Source organism: Sus scrofa, chromosome 14 (assembly GCF_000003025.6).
Source record: "Sus scrofa isolate TJ Tabasco breed Duroc chromosome 14, Sscrofa11.1, whole genome shotgun sequence".
In the NCBI taxonomy this organism is placed as follows: Eukaryota; Metazoa; Chordata; class Mammalia; order Artiodactyla; family Suidae; genus Sus; species Sus scrofa.
Window position 1 is genome coordinate 74,244,176 of NC_010456.5, and position 19,072 is coordinate 74,263,247.

Sequence of the window (19,072 nt, forward strand, 5' to 3'; positions counted from 1 at the left end):
TCCTCCTGAGTCACACATGGTCTCCCACCTGCAGTTACACCAGCCCCAAACGGATCCCCAGGACCACAGGGTTTCTATGAGCTTTGTGAACAGGGCTGCCATGTCGCACAATTCTGAGGAATTCCTTTCATATCACAATCCGCACAACTGGTGCCCCCTGGGGTTGTGCAAAACCCAGCCTCTTCTGTCACATGAGGGGGCCCAGGGCCAGTGCCCTGGGGGTCTTCTCATTCCTCCACTGCATAGCCAGAGTCCTCAGGGTCCTTGGGTTCCCTTCCGGAGGCAGAGGCCATGTTTCTCCGCTGCATTGCAGGTGCTGGTGGCATAAATAGGGACAGAGCCTCAGAGGGAGCTCTCGGAAGGAGGCCCAAGTGGAGGTGAACTCTGGTATGAATTCGCCCAAAGCATTGCTTCACATAATATCACCCTATGGGATGGAGATTTCCGATTGCTTTGGAGGGGGCAGCGCTGTTACCGTTCCCGTCACCATGTGTTTGAACCAGTATTCTGATGTCTTCACCTTTCCTTGAGTAAAATATGAGAAGGTAGCCCCCACAGGCCGGGGAAGCAAATGAGACCATGAACCCAGGAAGGGGAGGGCAGCTGCAAGCCTGCCAGGTGCACGGTCGAGAACTGGACATAGAGCCTTCCCTGTTGGATGTTTCTTAGAAAGGCGCCTGAGGTAGCACCTTCCATGCCATCCTCTGTCGGGAAGCACGGTTCTAGGGAACAAGAGGGAGGGAAAGGGAAGTGAGACGGGGATGGAAGAGAGCAGACACGGACTGTGGTGTTCCTGCGCCAGCCACCGCGTTGCCACAAAACACAGCTGCTTGCTCAGGTGCACGGGATGTCTCCAGAGAAGCCACATGGAGCCACCACATTTCAGGACAGATGTCAGGGGAGAGGAAAGGCAAGAGGCAGTGAGTCTCTAGTCTCCTTCCCACCTCCCCCCTCTCATTGGCTGAACCCTGCCTCATGGGGTTCACCCGGCCCCACCTACAGCCACCCAGGGAGCAGGAGTCTCTGTGGGTACAGCCCAGGCAATGCACAGGTGCAGGGGTCTTGCCTAGGCAGTTGGCTCCCCTGCTGGTGGCAGCAGTCCAGTGGCTATATGAGCACGTGGGACCAAATAGCAAGGCAGTGGCCTGGAGACAGATGAGCTGAGTACATCTGGGGTGGCACGTAAATGAAATCCGGTTTCTAGCAGTTCTTGCAAAAAAACGATCCTAATTTCAGTAAAGGATTTGGAGAGGAAAGGCTCAGGCTAGCTTATGTGGTCCGTTAGCATGACCTTCACTCTCCTAGTGGGCAGGCACGTTGGTCTTCACGTGTGGCAAGAAGGTGAATGAAATCATAGTTGTTTCTGCTTTTAGCAAGGAACTGAATTTAAATTCCAATAGGAAAACTGTGATATTCAGAAAAACCCTGCAGAGTGGGAACCCAGCTATCCATCCCAAACCCTCAATTAGGAATCTGTTGCTGCATAACATACTATGACAAACACAGTGGCTTAAAACAACATGCGGTTATTATCTCACAGTATCTGTAGGGCAAGGGTCTGGGCACAGCCTAGCCCAGTCCTTGGCTCAGAGTCCCTGGAGGTTCGACTCTAGAAGCATTACTTCCAGGCTTACTTGAGTTATTGGCAGAACTCAGTTCATTGCAGTTGTAGAACTGAGAGCTTCTGTTTTTGGTTGGGTGTCGGCCAGAAGCCACTCTCAGCGACTAGGGGTCATCTGCAGTCCTTGCCTTGTGGGGTTCCTCAGCCTGGCCGCCTGCCTCCTCTGAGTCATCAAGGGAGGGAAAGAGTCCAGCAAGATGAGTGCCACCATCTCATGCAACATAGTCCCATCCACATCACCAGGTATACCTGTGGCCTTCATCGTGTTCTCTTGGTTAAAAGCAAGTCCAGGCAGGTCCCACCCGCATTCAGCAGAGGGGATCCTACAAGGACGTGAACACGGAGCTGGCATCAGGGGGGCCCCTCTAAGAGCCTGCCCACCACACCTCCTTTTGCTAGAACTCTACTTGCAGGCAAAAGCAGCAAATAAAAACTACCACATGTTTGCATCAGGAATTACAGTTTTTTTTTTCTTTTGTCTTTTTAGGGCCACACCCGCAGCATTTGGAGGGTCCCAGGCTAGGAATCCAAGCGGAGCTACAGCTGCCGGCCTACACCACAGCCACAGCAACGCCAGATCTGAGCTGCATCTGCCACCTACACCACAGCTCACGGCAACGCCAGATCCTTAACCCACTGAGCAAGGCCAGGGATCGAACCCACAATCTCATGGTTCCTAGTCGGATTCGTTTCTGCTATGCCACGACGGGAACTCTGGGAATTATAATTTTAAAAAAAAGTTTTAAGGGATGTGCTGAGTCCACTTATGTCACCATCTGCAACTCCCTGATCTGAATTACTAGGAAGATGGCCCAGGGTCAAGTCCATTCTCCACCCCTCCCCTACCCCTGGCATGCTCTTTGGAAAGCAGAGACATGGGCTCAGTCAACAGAAAGGAGGTCCTAGACTTATCCACTTGTCAGTATTTCAAAAGAAACATTTTTTGCTGAAATGTCAACACACCAGAACCTTCAGTTACCTGGAAAATCCCCATTCCCCAAAATGTTCAGGGAACCTGAGCCTGCTGGAAAAAAACAAAGACAGAGGTTCTGCATCTCATGCCATGGCTGTTTATAGACTTGCCACAGAGTGGACAGCTGCTGAAGGAAGGCTGTCGTCAGGAGGTCAGGTTCGGGGCAGTCCTGGCCTTCACCTGCTGCCATCTCTTCCCCGAGGCCTCTTACCATGCCCGCTCAGCGCCCCCCTGGCTTCACGTAAGCCCGGCCACTGTGTCGAGACATAATTGACTGAGTGCTTCAGACCAGTCCAGGCTCTGCTGAGCCCATCAGGGCAGGAACAATGAGGTGGCACCTCAAAGGAGGATGGCTGTTTCTAAGGCTCATGGTTGACGGACCCGCACTAGCTGTGATTATCATTTTAATTGCAAGGCCACCACAGCCTTAGTCAGGGTACGGATTTCAAAGGCCACAAAGCAGTGTGCAGGCTTCAAAAGGGACCGTGGAATGGTCTGTGCTTCAGCCCATGTGCCATCTCTCTTTCTTGGCTTCCTCATTGCAATCATACTCTCCCAGAAAGAAAAGATGTCACCCCACCCCCGCTTTGAGATCTGTGGCAAATCACACCTCCTCTGGGATCTTTTTTCCCCCAAAGCCATAGTCATTCGCATTCTCTCCAGGACCCAGCCCCCTCATCCCACTCCCCTATCCCGAACTTCCTTAGAAATCACTGCTCCTACCTCTCCTTTGGCACAAAGCCCCCCCACACACACACCTCTTCCTGTGGTGTTTTGAGATGTTAAAAAACCTTCACACTCTAACTTGCACTCTCAGTGGGACACCCCGTTCTTAACAGCGAAGAAGAAGCGTGTCTCATACTCCATGGAGATCCCTACAACTGCCGGAGCTTTTTGCACATTGGCAAGATCTTTGCACACATTGTTCTTTGCACTTGGCACCTTTGTACGCAAAATATTTCCCCAGTTAAGTTCCATTTTGTTAGCTTTCCAGAGTAGAATACTCACAGCTTTTTTTTTATTTTTTAGGGTAAAAAATATCATTCATGTAAAACCCGCGTACTTGGACACAGTAAGTGCTTAAACATGTGAGCTGTTTTCATGGCTTAGAGCCCATCGTCATTACCAACTTGGGGTGGGTTTGACATATAAGGACCAAAGCCAAGATAGGTCAGCCCTTTCCAGTGTTTTCTTTTTTTGTTTGTTTTTTGTTTGTTCTTTTTGTACAACGGGTATATTGAGGGATAAGATAGACTCAATAAAATCCGTACCAATGAGTGGACAGTTCCCTGGGTTTTAAAAAAAAATGCATACAGTTGCCACACAGCTTCTTCGGCTGTAAGTTCCAGCACACTATAATCAGGAATTCTTGGCCTAGTCTGTGGTCTCCTGCACTCCTTATCTGTGATAACCTTGAGTTACTTCCAGGAAAATACCCTTTTCCTTGTCTTGCCCAGTCTAGGAGCCACTTCTCAAAATGGCTTTGACCTTGGGTAGCAGCTCTGTTGAGGGAGCAAATCCAGAGTCGGAACAGTTCCCCTGCAGAGCCCAGTGTATTTCTAAGACTTCTCCCTTGGTTGCAAGAACCAGAGAATGTGGATGAGCCATAACAAAGCCCATCTGGATAACTCTGAAATTTGGCAATGGGCTAAGACAACTGATAGGGCAAAAATTCTCTTTGTAACCATACATCGCATTCTGTCTCCATTGCCTCATTCATGGGTGGGACAGGTAGGATGGGTGCGAGCATGGGCTGTAGCGTATTGGGGCAGGGACATTATCCTGGCCTTCCTTATGTTTCCAGCACTTAGCACAGCTTATGCTGCTGTCTGTTTGTTGAGTGACTGAGTGAGTGATCTAGGGTCAGAGATGGGGCGAGACCATGCTGTCTCAGGGTAGACTTACCCATCACCCGTGGGTATCTGAAGTCAGTCGGGAGAAGCCCCACCAGGAGGGGCCCTGTCTCTGCTCCCCTCCACCCCAAGTGACCTCAGCAGCCTCCTCACTTCTGTGCTTGCAGAACTACTTTGAGAGCTACCTGGCTGTGGCCTCCACCGTGCCCTCCATACTGTGCCTCGTGGTCAACTTCCTGCTTGTCAACAGGTAGGCCACTTTCCCCCCTCGCCCAGGACCCTGACCTTCACCTCCAGCCTTATCCACTGCCCTGTGGTCCACAGCTGCTTCTCTGCTGCTGGCTTAAATGTGGCCACCAAAGCAGGCAGGCAGCTCAGAGTCTTCCCTGAAGACTGAGAGTTAGATCAGTTACCTGGGGCCCTGCTCACAGATGCCCAGTCAGGGAGCCACACGCTGTCGCCTGGTGTCAGCAGCCAGAGGGGTCTTCCTTTTTCTCTCAGAGGAGCTTGACTCTCAGCATCTGCCGGGGCCACAAGGCTTGTGGAGGCTGGCCTTTCCCAGAGCAGGTGGAAGCTAAGAGCACCCCACCACCCCAGCTCTCACTGTGTGGGAATGGGTCACCTGATGCTAGGTGCCAAGCTGGTAACAGCAGCTCATGTGTCGACCACTCACAAGGGAGTCAGTGGGCGACTTTTGACACTGCATTCATGAAGGGCTGGGAAAGATCCCCCATCTGGATGCACTGTGGAGGAAGGAATGATTTAGAAGACAGCCCTTGGCCCTTCAATCCCATTGCATGACTGGCACCATTCTTTTTCCATTTAGATTTACAGGGGTAACAGCCTGTGCTGCTTTGCCTGCATTTCCCATAAGCCACCTCTAGGTGATAACTGTGGCTACATTAAGGTTCAGAAACCTGGGCTGCTGTTGGGCGCGGCCCACTGAGACCTTAGGTCACTGGTGGCAAACCTATTTTACCCACCTCTGTTCAGTTAGTAGTAACTGCCTGGATCTCTGGTTGAATAAGTTTCTAAGACAGGTCCAGCCTCAGGGAGTGTGCTGTGATTGATTAGTGATGTCTGCTCTGAGTCCAGGAGAAGAGAGAGCAGCACATATGCCTCATGTGTACTCCACCCAAATAGACCAGTCCTTCCAAACATGTTGTGGGGTTATTCCAAGTACCTGCTGTTGCATAAAAGTGATCCCAAAGCATAGTTGCTTAAAACAATAATAGTAAGTGGTACCTTGCTTGGTTCTGGGAGTCAGCAGGCTCAGCTGGCAGCTCTGGCTGGCCCTCTCTCCTGTGACTGCAGACAGCTGGGGCCAGAGCTGCCAGGCCTCTGAGGGGCACCTCTCTCCCTGTCTCTCTGTCTCTCTTTCTATCTCTCTCTATGTCTGTCTCTGTCCCTCCCTTTGGTCTCCTGTAGGTTGTCCTCGGGCAGTAGGACTTTTCATGTCATGAAAAGCCAGAGCCATAGCAACGCCAGATCCGAGCCGCATCTGCGACCTATACCACAGCTCACGGCAACACCAGATCTTTAACCCACCGAGCAAGGCCAGGGATCGAACCCACAACCCCATGTTCCTAGTCGGATTCGTTTCTGCTGCTCCACAATGGGAACTCTAGTACCCCACCTTTCAAAGGAAGGAATGTTGGAGTTCCCGTCGTGGCTCAGTAGTTGACGAATCTGACTAGGAACCATGAGGTTGCAGGTTCCATCCCTGGCCTCACTCTGTGGGTTAAGGATCCGGCATTGCTGTGGCTGTGGTACAGGCTGGGAGCTGTAGCTCTGATTTGACCCCTAGCCTGGGAACTTCCATGTGCCACAGGTCTGGTCCTAGAAAATACAAAAAAAAAAAAAGGACAAAGGAAGGAATGTCAAAGAATTTGCCCGCCTCTTAAAACTAGAGTGCTGGACAAGTGAGAGGGAGCATGGCCTCAGACGGCCCCGAGGCTGAAAGCCAGCTGGCCCCTAGCCTGCCCCAGGCTCACAGGGCTACTGTCAGTGTCCCAGCAGGACAGCAGCCTCCGGAGACCCCACCAAAGAGGAGGTGAGGAATGAACCAGGATGAGGGCCCTCAGCTCTGCTGGCCTCTAAGGGTCTCCCTGCCCTCTCTCCATTCCAGGGCCCTCGCCTGATCCTCTGTCCAAAGTGGGGGGGTCAGGAAATGGACCCAGGACCACAGGGCCAGGAAAGGGCAGCCTGAGCTGGTGTCTTCCCTGGCACTGCCCTCTCTGTGGTCGTGAGGTCCAGGGGGGCAGAAGCCAGTGGGGGGTGGGGGTCCGCAGTGGCAGGGAAGGCCCAGCCTCCAGGCCTGGGTGAATAATCTCTAATCATGGCAGTTACACTCAGACGGCCCTTGGAGGAGTTCTCTTCTTTAATCCTGGCGATGGCCTAGAGTGGCATGCTTCTTCCCCTGGGTTATAGATGGCCAAACAGGCTGACAGAGTTTACTTGGCCATTAAGAGGGTGGTGCCAGGTGTCAGGATTGGAACTGGGACCCTCCACCCCCTACACACCACACACATCTGTGCTTGGAACCTCTGGGCCACCTGCCTCCTAGTTCTCCAGCTTTGCCCGACCCCCTCCCTGCAGCCAGACCCACACCTCAGACCCTGCAAGTGGCAGCCCACCTGTCTCTGGCTTCAGGCCACTGCAGGGAAGGAGGTGGTTGAGCGGGTTTGGGTCTGTCTGCAGTGGGGACTGTGGCCCGTCTGGGCAGCTGCCCTCCTGAGGATGGCTGGGAGCTGGCTTTGACGGCTCAGTGTTCCAGAAGGGTCCAGCCCTCCCCCCACAGCCTGCCCTTGCACGGCTCCAGGAGAGGGATGAGGGCGGTCTGGGAAATGCTCCCAGCCTCTGTCTTTGGACTGTGAGAAGATGGTTTGGGGCTAAGCTGTTTTTTATCTAATGTGCGAAATTGAAATGTCTCCTTTTCTCCCCTCCTGGAGAACCCTGGTTTTCTCTAACTGGCTCATCCATAATCGGCAAGTGTTTTATTATGTTAAATCTGTAGCATCATAAATACTTATGAGGAGGATTTACATTTTGGAGACTTATGGAGAAATCAGTCCCCTGAGGTCCTGAGTCCTCATGAGTAAGGGGTGAGGGGGAGGCTGGCAGCCTGGGTACAGCTGGCAGCTTTCTCCAAGAATCTCACGTCAGGGTCCCAGGGCTGGAGCTGTCACCTCGGCCATCCTCTGTCCCAGAGCAGAACCACCAACCCCAGGGCAGCACTTGTCCAGACTTTGCCTAAGATCCCAGCAGTGTCACCAGCCCCTGCACTGTCCCTGCCCTGGGTGGAAGAAGCAGAGAGTAAGGCAGCAGCCCCCATTAGTGGATGTGGGGCCAGCGTGCACAGGGCACATTTCATAAAGCTTTATGAGCGTTGAAAATAGCCCCAGGCAAGATCCCCAAGGGCCTGGAGGCCTGTGCACGGAAGCTCCAGCTGAGAATGGGTTCTGCAGCAGGTAATTAGCAAGTGAGGAGACCTGTGCAGGTGAGGGACCTTATGGGGGAGCAGAGGCAGAGCTGGGAACCACCTCGCTTCTGTAAGGCATTTGGTGTTCACTCCTCAGCTCCCACTCTGCCCTCATCTCCCCGCCATGGGGCTGCCTGGGTACCAAGTCCCCCAGCTGTCTCCAAAGCAACGTTCCCATTCAAGCCACTACTTGCCTTGTTGTCACCAGCACAGGGGAGCTTCTGTGATGCCGGCAGCATTCCTGGGGTGGACTGTGTCTGTGGGGAGATGGCTGGGGGAAGAGGTTGCTCCCAAGGCTGGCTGGATGGCTGCTGATGTTGCCAGCTGTCTCCCTGCCGTGCTGTGGGGTCAAGAGGCAGAGAGTGCAAGGGAGGCTGAGGTCTAGCACCCAGCTCGTACCTCTCACGTGTCAATCTGTGTGTCCAGCAAATGTTTACCAGGTGCCTGCCGGGCCCTGTGCCAGCCCTGGGGGTGATAACCAGACAGAACCTGTCCCTGCAATGCTTCTTATGGCTCCTAGTCTGTTCTCTGCCTCCTTCTTGTCTCAGGGAACTGCTAAAATGTTGGGGCATTTGTCCCCAGCTTCTCTTTCCACTTGAATTTTTTCAGATTTAGAATCATAAACTGGAAGGGACCTGATGTTATCTTGTCCCACCTCTTCTTTTTTTAAGATGAGGAAACTGAAGGCCAGAAAGGCTGAATAACATATACCTGGGGTCACACAGTGAATTGGTGGCAGAGTCGGCAGGGCTTTGTCTCCAGATTCAGGCTCTATGCCCTGGAGCTCTTTATTTATTTATTTATTTATTTATTTATTTATTTATTTATTTGCAGGGGGCGGGGGGGGGACATACCCACGGCACATGGAGGTTCCCAGGCTAGGGGTCGAATCTGATCAGCAGCTGCCAGCCTACACCACAGCCACGGCAATGCCAGATCCATGCTGCTTCTGTGACCTACGCCGCACCTTGGGGCAATGCCGGATCCTTAACCCACTGAGGGAGGCCAGGGACAGAACCTGCATCCTCATGGATACTAGTTGGCTTCGTTACCCACTGAGCTACAGGGGGAACTCCCCCCTGTAGCTCTTATCTTTGGAGTGGATGGGGGGCTTCAGCTGCTGGGAGAGAGTAGGGGGTACTGTGTGACAGGGCTGAATATGTAGGATCACCCCAAGCATCAGAGGTAAGTTCTGACCACCATCCTTCAGGGCACCTGGTGTGCAGGTACAGTAGGTACGCTGGGCCTCTTAGGTCAAGGTGCTCCATCCATCCGGCTGCCTCCCAGCTCCTGCCCAGGCTCCTGCCAACCCTAGGAAGCTGTGTCTTGATGTGGTGTGTCTCCGAAATAGACCCCGCAACAAGGGTTCGAGTGCAAGTAGTTTATTTGGGAGGCCAAGATCAGAGAGTGGGGAGGCCAGGAAGGGATGGCAGCCGGTAAAGGATGCCTTATCAAGCCAGCTCCCACAGGGTGACCAAACTTGACCCGTCCTGAGCTCTGGAGCCAGGGTGGAGCACACACCCGAGGGGAAGGGAGCTGGGGTATTTAGCCGCCCACTTCCCCAGCGTTGGCTGAAGGCTGCTCTTGGGAGGTGTTCATTGCCTGGCACTGTGTCACTCCCTGCTTCCTGGGAGGGGGGTAGGGTACATGGGCAGGACACCCCTGGCACAGAGGTGGAGTTTCAAGGCCATGCTCTCTCCAACTGGAGACCCTTTGTGTTGGTTGGCACTCTTGGTAACAAACCAGAGAGACACAAAAAGGATTTTCTCATTCTTTCCCTGGAAAATGAAAGTCGGGTCTGCCTCCACTGCTGGATCTAGGGGATGGCCAGTATCCACAGGGCTCTTCTTCTTCTTTTTTTTCCCCGCTTTTTAGGGTCACTCCCGCAGCATGTAGAGGTTCCCAGGCTAGGGGTCTAATCGGAGCTACAGCTGCCAGCCTACACCACAGCCACAGCCACATCCACACCAGATCTGAGCCGCGTCTGCGACCTACACCACAGGTCATGGCAACACTGGATCCTTAACCCACTGAGCGAGGCCAGGAATCGAACCCAAAACCTCATGATTCTTAGATTCTTTTCCACTGTGCCACTATGGGAACTCCAGCAGGGCTCTCCTTCTTATCCGATGTCCCTGGGCTCTGTGTATGTCTGCTTGGCTTCATCCCGCATGTGGCCTCTTCCCGTACAGCTGGCCACAGGGTGACCAGCAGCTCCAATTAGCTCACATGCTGATGCTTAATCCAGTGGTGGAGGGGCAGGGTATGGGACACTCTGATCACATGCCCTCATTTGCAGATGGGTTGGTATAGACGCTATGACCGGCCCCCTCCACCGGACAACTTGACATGGAGGAAGGGGTGCTTGGGGTGGGAGGATGCTGGCAGACAAAGACTACACGCCCACTCCATGCCCCAGTTTGAGGATCAAGTCCTGGCACTTACCAGGTGGACAAGGACCTCTAAGGTGGGGCTCCGTGTCTGCCCAGCAACCTCTGATCTCAATCTCACCTGCAGCCAGAGTCCATTTTAATTCCTCAAACGTGCTCCACTCTCTCTCACAAGGCATGCGCTCACAGCCAGACACCCCTCATACCGCAGCATGGTATCACTTCCAAAAAACTATGATGTGCCCAAGGTGGATTTTGTGCCCCTTGGATGTATCCAGGATGCCCTTTGACCCTGCTGATGGAGCACTTTGCACACAGGATCAAAATGCCTGTCCCTCATCTGTCCTGTGTCCCAGGGCATCCAACACACAGAAGTTGGCCCCTGCATCTATGCTGTAAACTCACCAGAGGGGACATGCGAGTTAGAAGACGGCCATGGGCTGGGGGCAGCAGACCTAGGTCCTCATCCAGCAGCCCAGGGCCTCAGGCCACAACATTGAACTAACTAGCTCTTCCCTTCTTTCTGCCCCTGACAAAGCTGAGGCAGCACCTGCTCTCCCTTCAGCCAAGGACTGGAAGGAAACTCAAATTAGCCTGGGGCCACAAAAGCACTCAGAAAAACCCTTTCTTGCTTTTCAGGATCATCTTTCACACCTATTTATGTACATGTGTTTTTTTCCCTACCTTTCATGTCTTTCTTTTTTTATCCAAAAGAACTGTGTGTATAACTAATCTGGCTTTTTGCCCAGCCCTCACCCACTGCTTAGCAGGAAAATTAACTAAACATCCAATCCGGTTTAAAGCTTAGTTTAATCTGATGATTTAAACAGCCTCTTTAGACGATGTTCTCTGTCCTTGGAATGAAAATGTGCAGTTTTTCAGTGAAGCCTAGCTTCCCTGCTTCTCCCCACAGGGTGGTGTCTGGGCAGGTTTGGGGCTGGGAGGGGTGCATGGCTGACATTTAGGAGTGGGGAGCTGGCTCTAGTTTGGCATCAGCTGCTGCCCATGACAACCTAGACCATCACAGGAGCACCCTTCTGCCCTGGCCACCGGTTCTGGACCACCCATATTTCCTTCACCCCCAGGGAGGCAGTAGAGTGTCACTCTGAGAGCACAGGTGGGAGCAGACTTCCTGGGTTTACAGCTGTGTGACCTTGAACACGTTCCTTAGCCTCTCTGACCTCGGTTTCCTTATCTGCATATGTAGGAGAGGGAAGAATCCCTATTTGTTAGAGCTGATGTGAGAATTCAACGAGCTAGCATTTAGAAAACACTTAGCAGGGTACCTAGCACAAATGAATGGCTCGTATATAATATCACTTATACGTGGCATCTAATAAAAAAAAGATACAAAAAACTTATTTATAAAACAGAAACAAAGTCACAGATTTCAACACCCATCTGAGCAGTTACCGTAGGTGAAACCGTTGTGGGGGAGGGAGGAATTGGGAGATTGGGAATAACATGCACACTATTGTATAAAACAGATGATTAGCGAGAACGTATTGTGCAGCACAAGAAAATCTACTCGATACTTTATAATAACCTCTAGGGGAAAAAATGGATAAATTTATATGTATGACTGATTCACTTTGCTGAACACCTGAAGCTAATACAGCGTCGTCGTAAGTCAACTATACTCAATAAAATTTTAAAAAACAAAAAACAATAAAACCCACGACACAACCAAATGAAGCGCTGTCTCAGTGTTCGCTGTGATGACGAAGACGACGATTTTCTTCCTTTCTCCCCTCACGTCTCGTGCTATGTTTTGGGGGAAAGAAGCCCAGTGGGTGGTTATTCTGTTCAAACACTACACAAAGCCAGGGGGAGCTCAGTGCTGTGGCAGGAGGAGCAGGGGTCCTGCCCCAAGGGCTCTCATGTCCTATCCTTGAACCTCACAGCAAGATGGGAAACAGCGTCTGAGATCACTTGCCCTGAGCCAGGCACCGCTCCCTGGCTCCACACACCCCTCCGCAGAGACCCTCACAATCACCCCTCCAGGGAGATCGAGTCTTCCTTCTGTTGTACAGATGCAGAAGCTGAAACCAGAATGATTGAGTCATTTATCCGAGGGCACACAGCCTGGTGGGGAAGGCAGGATTCAGACCCAGGCCTCCTGACGGCAGCGTGCACGATCAGTCCCAGCCACTGAGCACACCTGCTTCCCTTCGGAGTGGTCACCAACCCCCCTGCCCAGCATGATGCCTGAGGGGGTCTCTAACTGCCTCTGGCATCCTCACCGTAGGGTTCCGCTTCGTGTCCGCGTGCTGGCCTCGCTGACTGTCATGCTGTCCATCTTCGTGATGATGACGGTGCTGGTGAAGGTGGACACCTCCTCCTGGACCCGCAGCTTCTTTGCCCTCACCATCATCTGCATGGCCATCCTCAGCGGCACCTCCACCATCTTCAGTAGCAGCGTCTTCGGCATGACTGGCTCCTTCCCCATGAGGAATTCCCAGGCGCTGATATCAGGTGAGAGCTGGGGTCCAGACTGCTGACCAGGTCAGTCCCCCTGGGGGTCATTCGAAGGAGCCAGAGGTGAGCATGTGGTAACCCTTCTGGAAAAGGAAATGAGTGTTAAATGTATTTCCGTGCTCTATTATTGTGTTACAAAGCACCCCGAACCTTAGTGGCTTAGAACAATGACAGTTATTTCTTTTGTTCACAAATCTGCATTTTGGGTAGGAGCTGGCGGGGGCAGCTCTCCTCTGCCCCACATGGCATCAGCCAGGTTAGCTCACTTGGGCCTAGAGGATCCACTTTCCAGATGGTGTTCTTACCCGGCCAGCATGTTGGTGCTGGCTCTTGGCTGGAAGCTCAGTCAGGGTTGGGGCTGGGGCCAGCGTTCCTCTCCACCTGCACCTCACCAGGGCTGCTTGGGCTTCCCCATGGCATGGTGTCTGAGTCACAAGAGCAAGCATCCCAAGAGACCCAGGCAGAAGCGTTACTTCCTTTGACGACTTAGCCATGAAAGACATGTAGACTCACTCCCACTCTAGCCCTAAACCCACTTGAATTCAAGGGGAGAAAACAGATCTACATATCTCAGTGGGTGAGTACGAAAATCATACTGTAAGAAGAGCAGGTGGGAGGGGAGACATAGTTCAGGCTACTTTTGGAAAATACAGTCTGCCTTCCAAGAGCGTTTCCTGAACCGATGTTTCATTCTTTCCCACCTTCCTTCTCCCCCACCTCCTTCTCTCCCCTTCCCTTCTCCTTATTTTACCTTTCCCTTACCTTTTCTCCTTTCTTTTCTCCTTTCCTCCCTTCTGTCTTTTCTTCCCCTCTAATTTTATAGCAGATCTACTATGTGCTGGGGACTCAAAGCTGAGCAAGACTCAGCCTCCTAGGAGCTGATGGCCTAGTAATAAACTCCTCTGTTACCTTGAACGTTGGCATTTTATGGGGGGGGGGGGGTGCAGGCATTGCTGATGTGACTTGAGCTGACCCCTTAAACTGAAATTTCGATGCTAACCCAAGCCTGTTGTCCAGACCTTAGCAGTTCTGTCCCCTTGCCCAGATGTCTCAACAAGGTAAAAAGACCTGGGTCAGGAAGAATCTGTGCTTTCCCAGGAGACCACCATCCCTTCAGGCAAGATGGGGGGCTCAGCTGCTCTGTTCAGTATTTCTGCATGTTAGTGTTGCATGAAGGGGGGCTATAAGCATTTGCCCACTTGAGAAGAATTTTGCAAAGAATTTGCTCTGGAAGCTCCCGTCATGGCACAGCGGAAATGAATCCAATTAGGAACCATGAGTTTGCGGGTTCGATCCCTGGCCTCGCTCAGTGGGTTAAGGATCCGGTGTTGCCATGACCTGTGGTGTAGGTCTTAGACGTGGCTCAGAGATGGTGTGGCTGTGGCTGTGGTGTAGGCTGGCAGCTGTAGCTCCGATTAGACCCCTAGCCTGCAAACTTCCGTATGCCATGGGTGCGGCCCTTAAAAAGACAAAAGCCAAAAAAAAAAAAAAAAAAAAAAAGGAATTTGCTCTGTGCCCATTCACGGATAATGCCAAGTAGTATGTGTGTGACGGGGATGGCAGAGGTGTGTGTCCCCTCCCCATGCCCATGCTGCTGCCAGGCATCACTAATTGATCTGGATCTTTTCTCCTAAGCTTCTAAATCCTTCTCAGCACAGCACTGGAGACAGTCCCTGTGAACAGATCAGAGTTCAGATGTAAGCTCAAACCTGTTTGCCATTTTTTGATATAAGATTGGGCTTCTGGCTGTATCCTGGGAGAAACCCACGGGCATAAAATAAAATAAGAGTGGACCCATTGCTAAGTTTCCTGAGCACAATCAACATGCCCTCGGCAGTGCTTCAGCAAGGGCATGCCTAGGCTGGGGGAAGTGGCCGCCAAACACTGGATTTAATCCCTTGTCACCTTGTTCTCAGCCCTTGTCCCCTCATCTCCCTCCATCCTGCTGGAGCATATATAATATTCTTGCTGGCTGTCTCTCCAGGAACTGGTGACCAAACACAGTGTTTGCGTTGGCAAGGGGCCCTTAAGATCGTCTGGCCTTCCAGAGGAGACTCTCCTATGAAATTTTAAGAAAGTCCATTTTGAAAAAGTGGAGAAATCTCACATCACACTTCAGTATTCATCACCCTGGGCCGTAAGGCATTGTCCTCCCTATGTGCAGCACCCAGTGGGTGCCAGTCACCCTGGCAGGTGCGAGGTGTCCCAATCTCCCAGAACCCCAGTGCCCCTCACCAGCCCCTCGTTGTTTTCTGTCCAGAGGAGCCCATCTGTGAGTCCTGTGTGTGTTGGCATCTGAGGACAAAATTCATTTGTTTGGTACTGGTATTTTTTTTAAGCCCTTCATTTGCATGTATTTCCATAACTGATGAGATAAAGTAGGGAGTCATGAAGGATGAGCTCCCGGAGGCCTGGTTTGTTGTTGATGATAATATTGTAAATTCTCTACAAGTTGGGAAGAGAGAGGAAAATCAAGAGGCAGTGATGTTAAGATCTCTTCCTCAGGGCAGCCGGGGAATGTCTTCCTGAGTTTAACTCCAGTTCTTACAAAACACCCAGGTGGGGATTACAGCTTCTCAGAAGTTGGCACCCTCTTGGCAAAGGGTTTACCCTGTTGTTGCTGCTTTGATGTAGGAAGGACAGAGATAGCCAGACACCTAATTGGGAATCTGGGAGGGTTTATATGGCGCTTCTCAGTGCCAGGCACAGTTCTGCTTTACACGTAATGATCCTTTTAATCTTCGTAACAGCCCTTAGAGGTGGGTTTTACCCCCCCCCATTTTACAGATGGGGAAGTCAAGGCACAGAGAGGTTAAGTGACTTGCTGAAGGTCACACAGCTAGAAGTGGTAGAGCCAGGAGAGGACTCAGATGTTTTGATTCTAGAGTCTGTGCCCTTAATCGCCATGCAAACTTTCATTTCTTTGCCTCCTCCGCCGGAGAGCCTGTGCTTAGACACGCCTCAGCCTCTTGCCCAGTGCGGTTGGTGGGTGATGGGGGCCCAGGGCAGGGAGAGGAGCTCTCTGAGATGGCCGACCTCTGACCCTAAAGATTCTGAGCCCATCCAAAGGGCAATAAAGACAGAGGGTCAAGTGTCAAGGGTCGGAGGCCAGACCGAGAAGCAGGTGAAGCCTTGGAGGCCATCTGCCTCCTTGGGAGCAGCCAGGCTGGGGAGACCCTGGTAGAGCCAGAGTGCCCACGGCTGCAGGATGGGTCCGTGTCTGCCAAGGCCTCGGGATACCATGAGAACTGCAGCATTTTCCTCAGCATCAAGGACTGATTTTGGTTCTGATAAGCCCGAGCAGAGAGAGGCCGGGCCTGAGAGCAGGGAGGATGGACCTGCCCTGACCGGCTCCGTGGGGTCCCGCGCTCTCCACAGGAGGAGCCATGGGGGGCACCATCAGTGCCGTGGCCTCACTGGTGGACCTGGCGGCGTCCAGCGACGTGACGGACAGCGCCCTGGCCTTCTTCCTGACGGCGGACGTCTTCCTGGCGCTCTGCATCGGGCTCTACCTGCTGCTGCCGAGGTTGGACTACGCCAGGTGAGGCCCCGAGCTCCATCCCTCCCTCCCTCCCTCCAGCATCCTTCTTTCCCTCGTGCCTATGGCTTTATGCCAGCCCCCTGCGTTCTTCTAGCCCCTGAGTAGGTCTCCCTGCTGGAGCGTGACCCTTCCCTCCGGCAGGGCAGAAGTTGTGTGGGTTTCGTTGTTGGCTGGATCCCGTGCCTCGGACTGTGCCCAGCTCAGAGTAGTTGCTCCATAAATCAGCTGAGCCGAGGAATGTGAGAAACAGCTGGAGTCCTCGAGCATTCTGTGAGGGAGGGCAGGTGGCCACAGAGGGAGCTGAGGAAGGATAAGGGGGACGGGCAACTTCCCTGGCAAAGCACCCTCCCCTCCTTCTTTGCATGCTGCCAGCCTCTTGGGACGCCTCTCCTTCAAAGCTCACCCACCTGCTCCTCATCGGTGCAGCCCTGTGACTTATCGTGATTGTTCCCATGCACACATGAGAAACCCGGCTCAGAGAGGTGGAATTACTTGCCTGAGTCCCACGGCCCATTGGCAGCACAATCAGGATTCGAGCCCAACTCCACACCTGTGTCATTCACCCCTATCCTCTGAGGCCTCTCTCCACCTCCCAGGGCCTCTTTCCTTAGTCTCTCTCTTGCTTTCCCTTTCTCCTTCCTCCTCTTCCTTTCTTGCTTCCTGCTAGTCTTAAAAAAAAAAAAAAAAGAAAACTCAACCTTTTTTTTCTTGCATTTTATTCTTTTCAATGTGTTTTCACATCCATGGTCTTCCTTGATGTAGGGAAGGCAAGAGTTATTTCCCCATTTTTCAAGTGGTGAAACAGACAGAAAAAAAGGACTGGCGATCGGCCTGTGGTGCCAGTGTGCCAGCGGGCAGAGCTGGGGAGAGCAGGGCCTGGCTCTGCCCACTCCAGCAGAACCTACTCGGCGTGGTAGCACTGAGCAAAGAAAGCAGTCCAGTTTTTTTCTTTTTTTCTTTTTTTTTCCTTTTCTAGGGCCATTCCCACGGCATAAGGAGGTTCCCAGGCTAGGGGTGCAGTAGGAGCTGTAGACCCCAGCCTACGCTGCAGCCACAGCACCGCTGGATCTGAGCCACATCTGTGACCTACACCAGAGCTCACGGCAACGCCAGATCCTTAACCCACTGAGCGAGACCAGGAATCGAACCCACAACCTCATGGTTCCTAGTTGGATTCATTAACCACTGCACCACTATGGAAACTCCCAGTTTTTTCACTTAGGGTGTATGGTGACCTTGTGCAGGTCTTACTATATCTTCCCATTTTACCGATGAGGAAGCTAAGGCTTTGGGGGATGGACAGACATGCCCAGGTTGTTCACCTGGTGAGTCGTAGGCAGGGATTGGACCACAGAGCTCTTTCCAGGGCTACACCCTTTCTGTGCATTGTACTGCTGCCTCCTTGGCTTGTGACTGCGAGGTCCTTCCTCGTCACCCATTCTTCCTGTCCCGGTGAGAGTCGCCTTGTTAATACCCAGAACTCATGCCTTCACCAGAGCCCCAACTCTGCTGGAGCAGGTTGCTCTCCCCAGTTAGAGGGTTCTTGTAACTTTCAGCTGGCCTCAGGGGCCTCAGGAGGGATAAAAGGGGGCTGAGTGATGACATTGTGTCCCCCCAGTATCTCAGATGGCTACAGACCCATGAGTCTGCCCATCGCCTTCCTGCCCCTTCAGGGCTGTCATCAAAAATGACCCAGCTGTGCTCCATGACAGTGTGTGTCCCTGTGGTTCCTGGGGTGTGGCTGACTCATGGTGCTCTCAGTGCCCTGTATACTGCTGGGAACTTTGTCACTGCTGATTAAATTATTTCTGAGTCACTGACCAGAAGGCAGGAGTTTCCCACCACTCCTGCTGTTTTCCTGTTTCCCGTGTCCTTTGTCAGCCTCGCGTGGGCTGTTCCCAGTGGGTGGCCAGCCTTCCTTGTTTGCCTTGGATTGAAGGGGACCCCAGGTCACGGGACTCTCAGTGCTAAAACCAGTACAGTCTCAGCCAAACCAAGACAGGTGGCCACCTAGTTTTCAGTCTCACTTGAGCAGGCCAAAATCCTGTCCAGCTGAGCATGTGAGCCAGAGAACAGCCAGGGCTCTGCCAGCCCATGGAAGCGTCTCTTTAACACCTTGGTCAAAACTTTGGATTTATGGAAAGTCATCTGAGGATGGAACTTAGGCTGCTCCATCCCATCCAGGAGGAACTGAGTCTCATGCAGTGTTGGGGGCTGCTGATTGCAGTAGCGTGGAATGGGCAGTTAGATTTGGAAGAACTTGTGAGCAAGAGCTTTGGCCAAAGGAACTGGTGGAGAGCTTCCTTAGAGCCACTAAGGGGAGGACCTGATGCAGAACAGAAGGGGAAGTAAGAATAGTCTTTTCCCTAAATAGCGATTGGGAAATAAGACATGGTTCAAGGCCAAAGTGCCTAGCTCAGCATCACATGGAAAAGTGACTCTGGGGAGGACTCCTCCCACTGACTGCCTTATTGACAATATGTAGCCTCTTAGGATAGGATCTCAAAAGCTTACAGCTATGGACTCTGTCCATTTCATAGAGGAGGAAACTGAGGCCCCAAGAGGGGAGTACCTGGCCTAAGGTCACAGGGGAGGCAGAAGTGGGGCTGAAACCAGAACCCAGCTACCACTAACCTCCTGTTTTCCCTCGCCTCACACTAAGTCCTCTGTTTGAAGTATGTTAATACAGTCAGCATATGTCTCCTGGTTTTTAGGCACCCAAAGCCCAGAGAGGT

The 19,072-nt window shown here is 52.4% G+C and overlaps 1 protein-coding gene across 2 annotated transcripts in view; it reads left to right on the forward strand.

The window, feature by feature from the left end:
- The window catches only part of SLC29A3 (solute carrier family 29 member 3), a 44,540-nt gene that overhangs the window by 21,188 nt on the left and 4,280 nt on the right, over positions 1 to 19,072 (forward strand). For both annotated transcript variants that reach the window (XR_002338422.1, XM_001925631.5), the window contains exons 3-5: positions 4,615 to 4,697; positions 12,567 to 12,793; positions 16,175 to 16,337. Coding sequence is in view for 1 of the 2 variants with exons in the window: in XM_001925631.5 (XP_001925666.3) it covers positions 4,615 to 4,697; positions 12,567 to 12,793; positions 16,175 to 16,337 (473 nt within the window). In the remaining variant the exon portion in view is untranslated. The remainder of the gene's footprint in view (positions 1 to 4,614; positions 4,698 to 12,566; positions 12,794 to 16,174; positions 16,338 to 19,072) is intronic.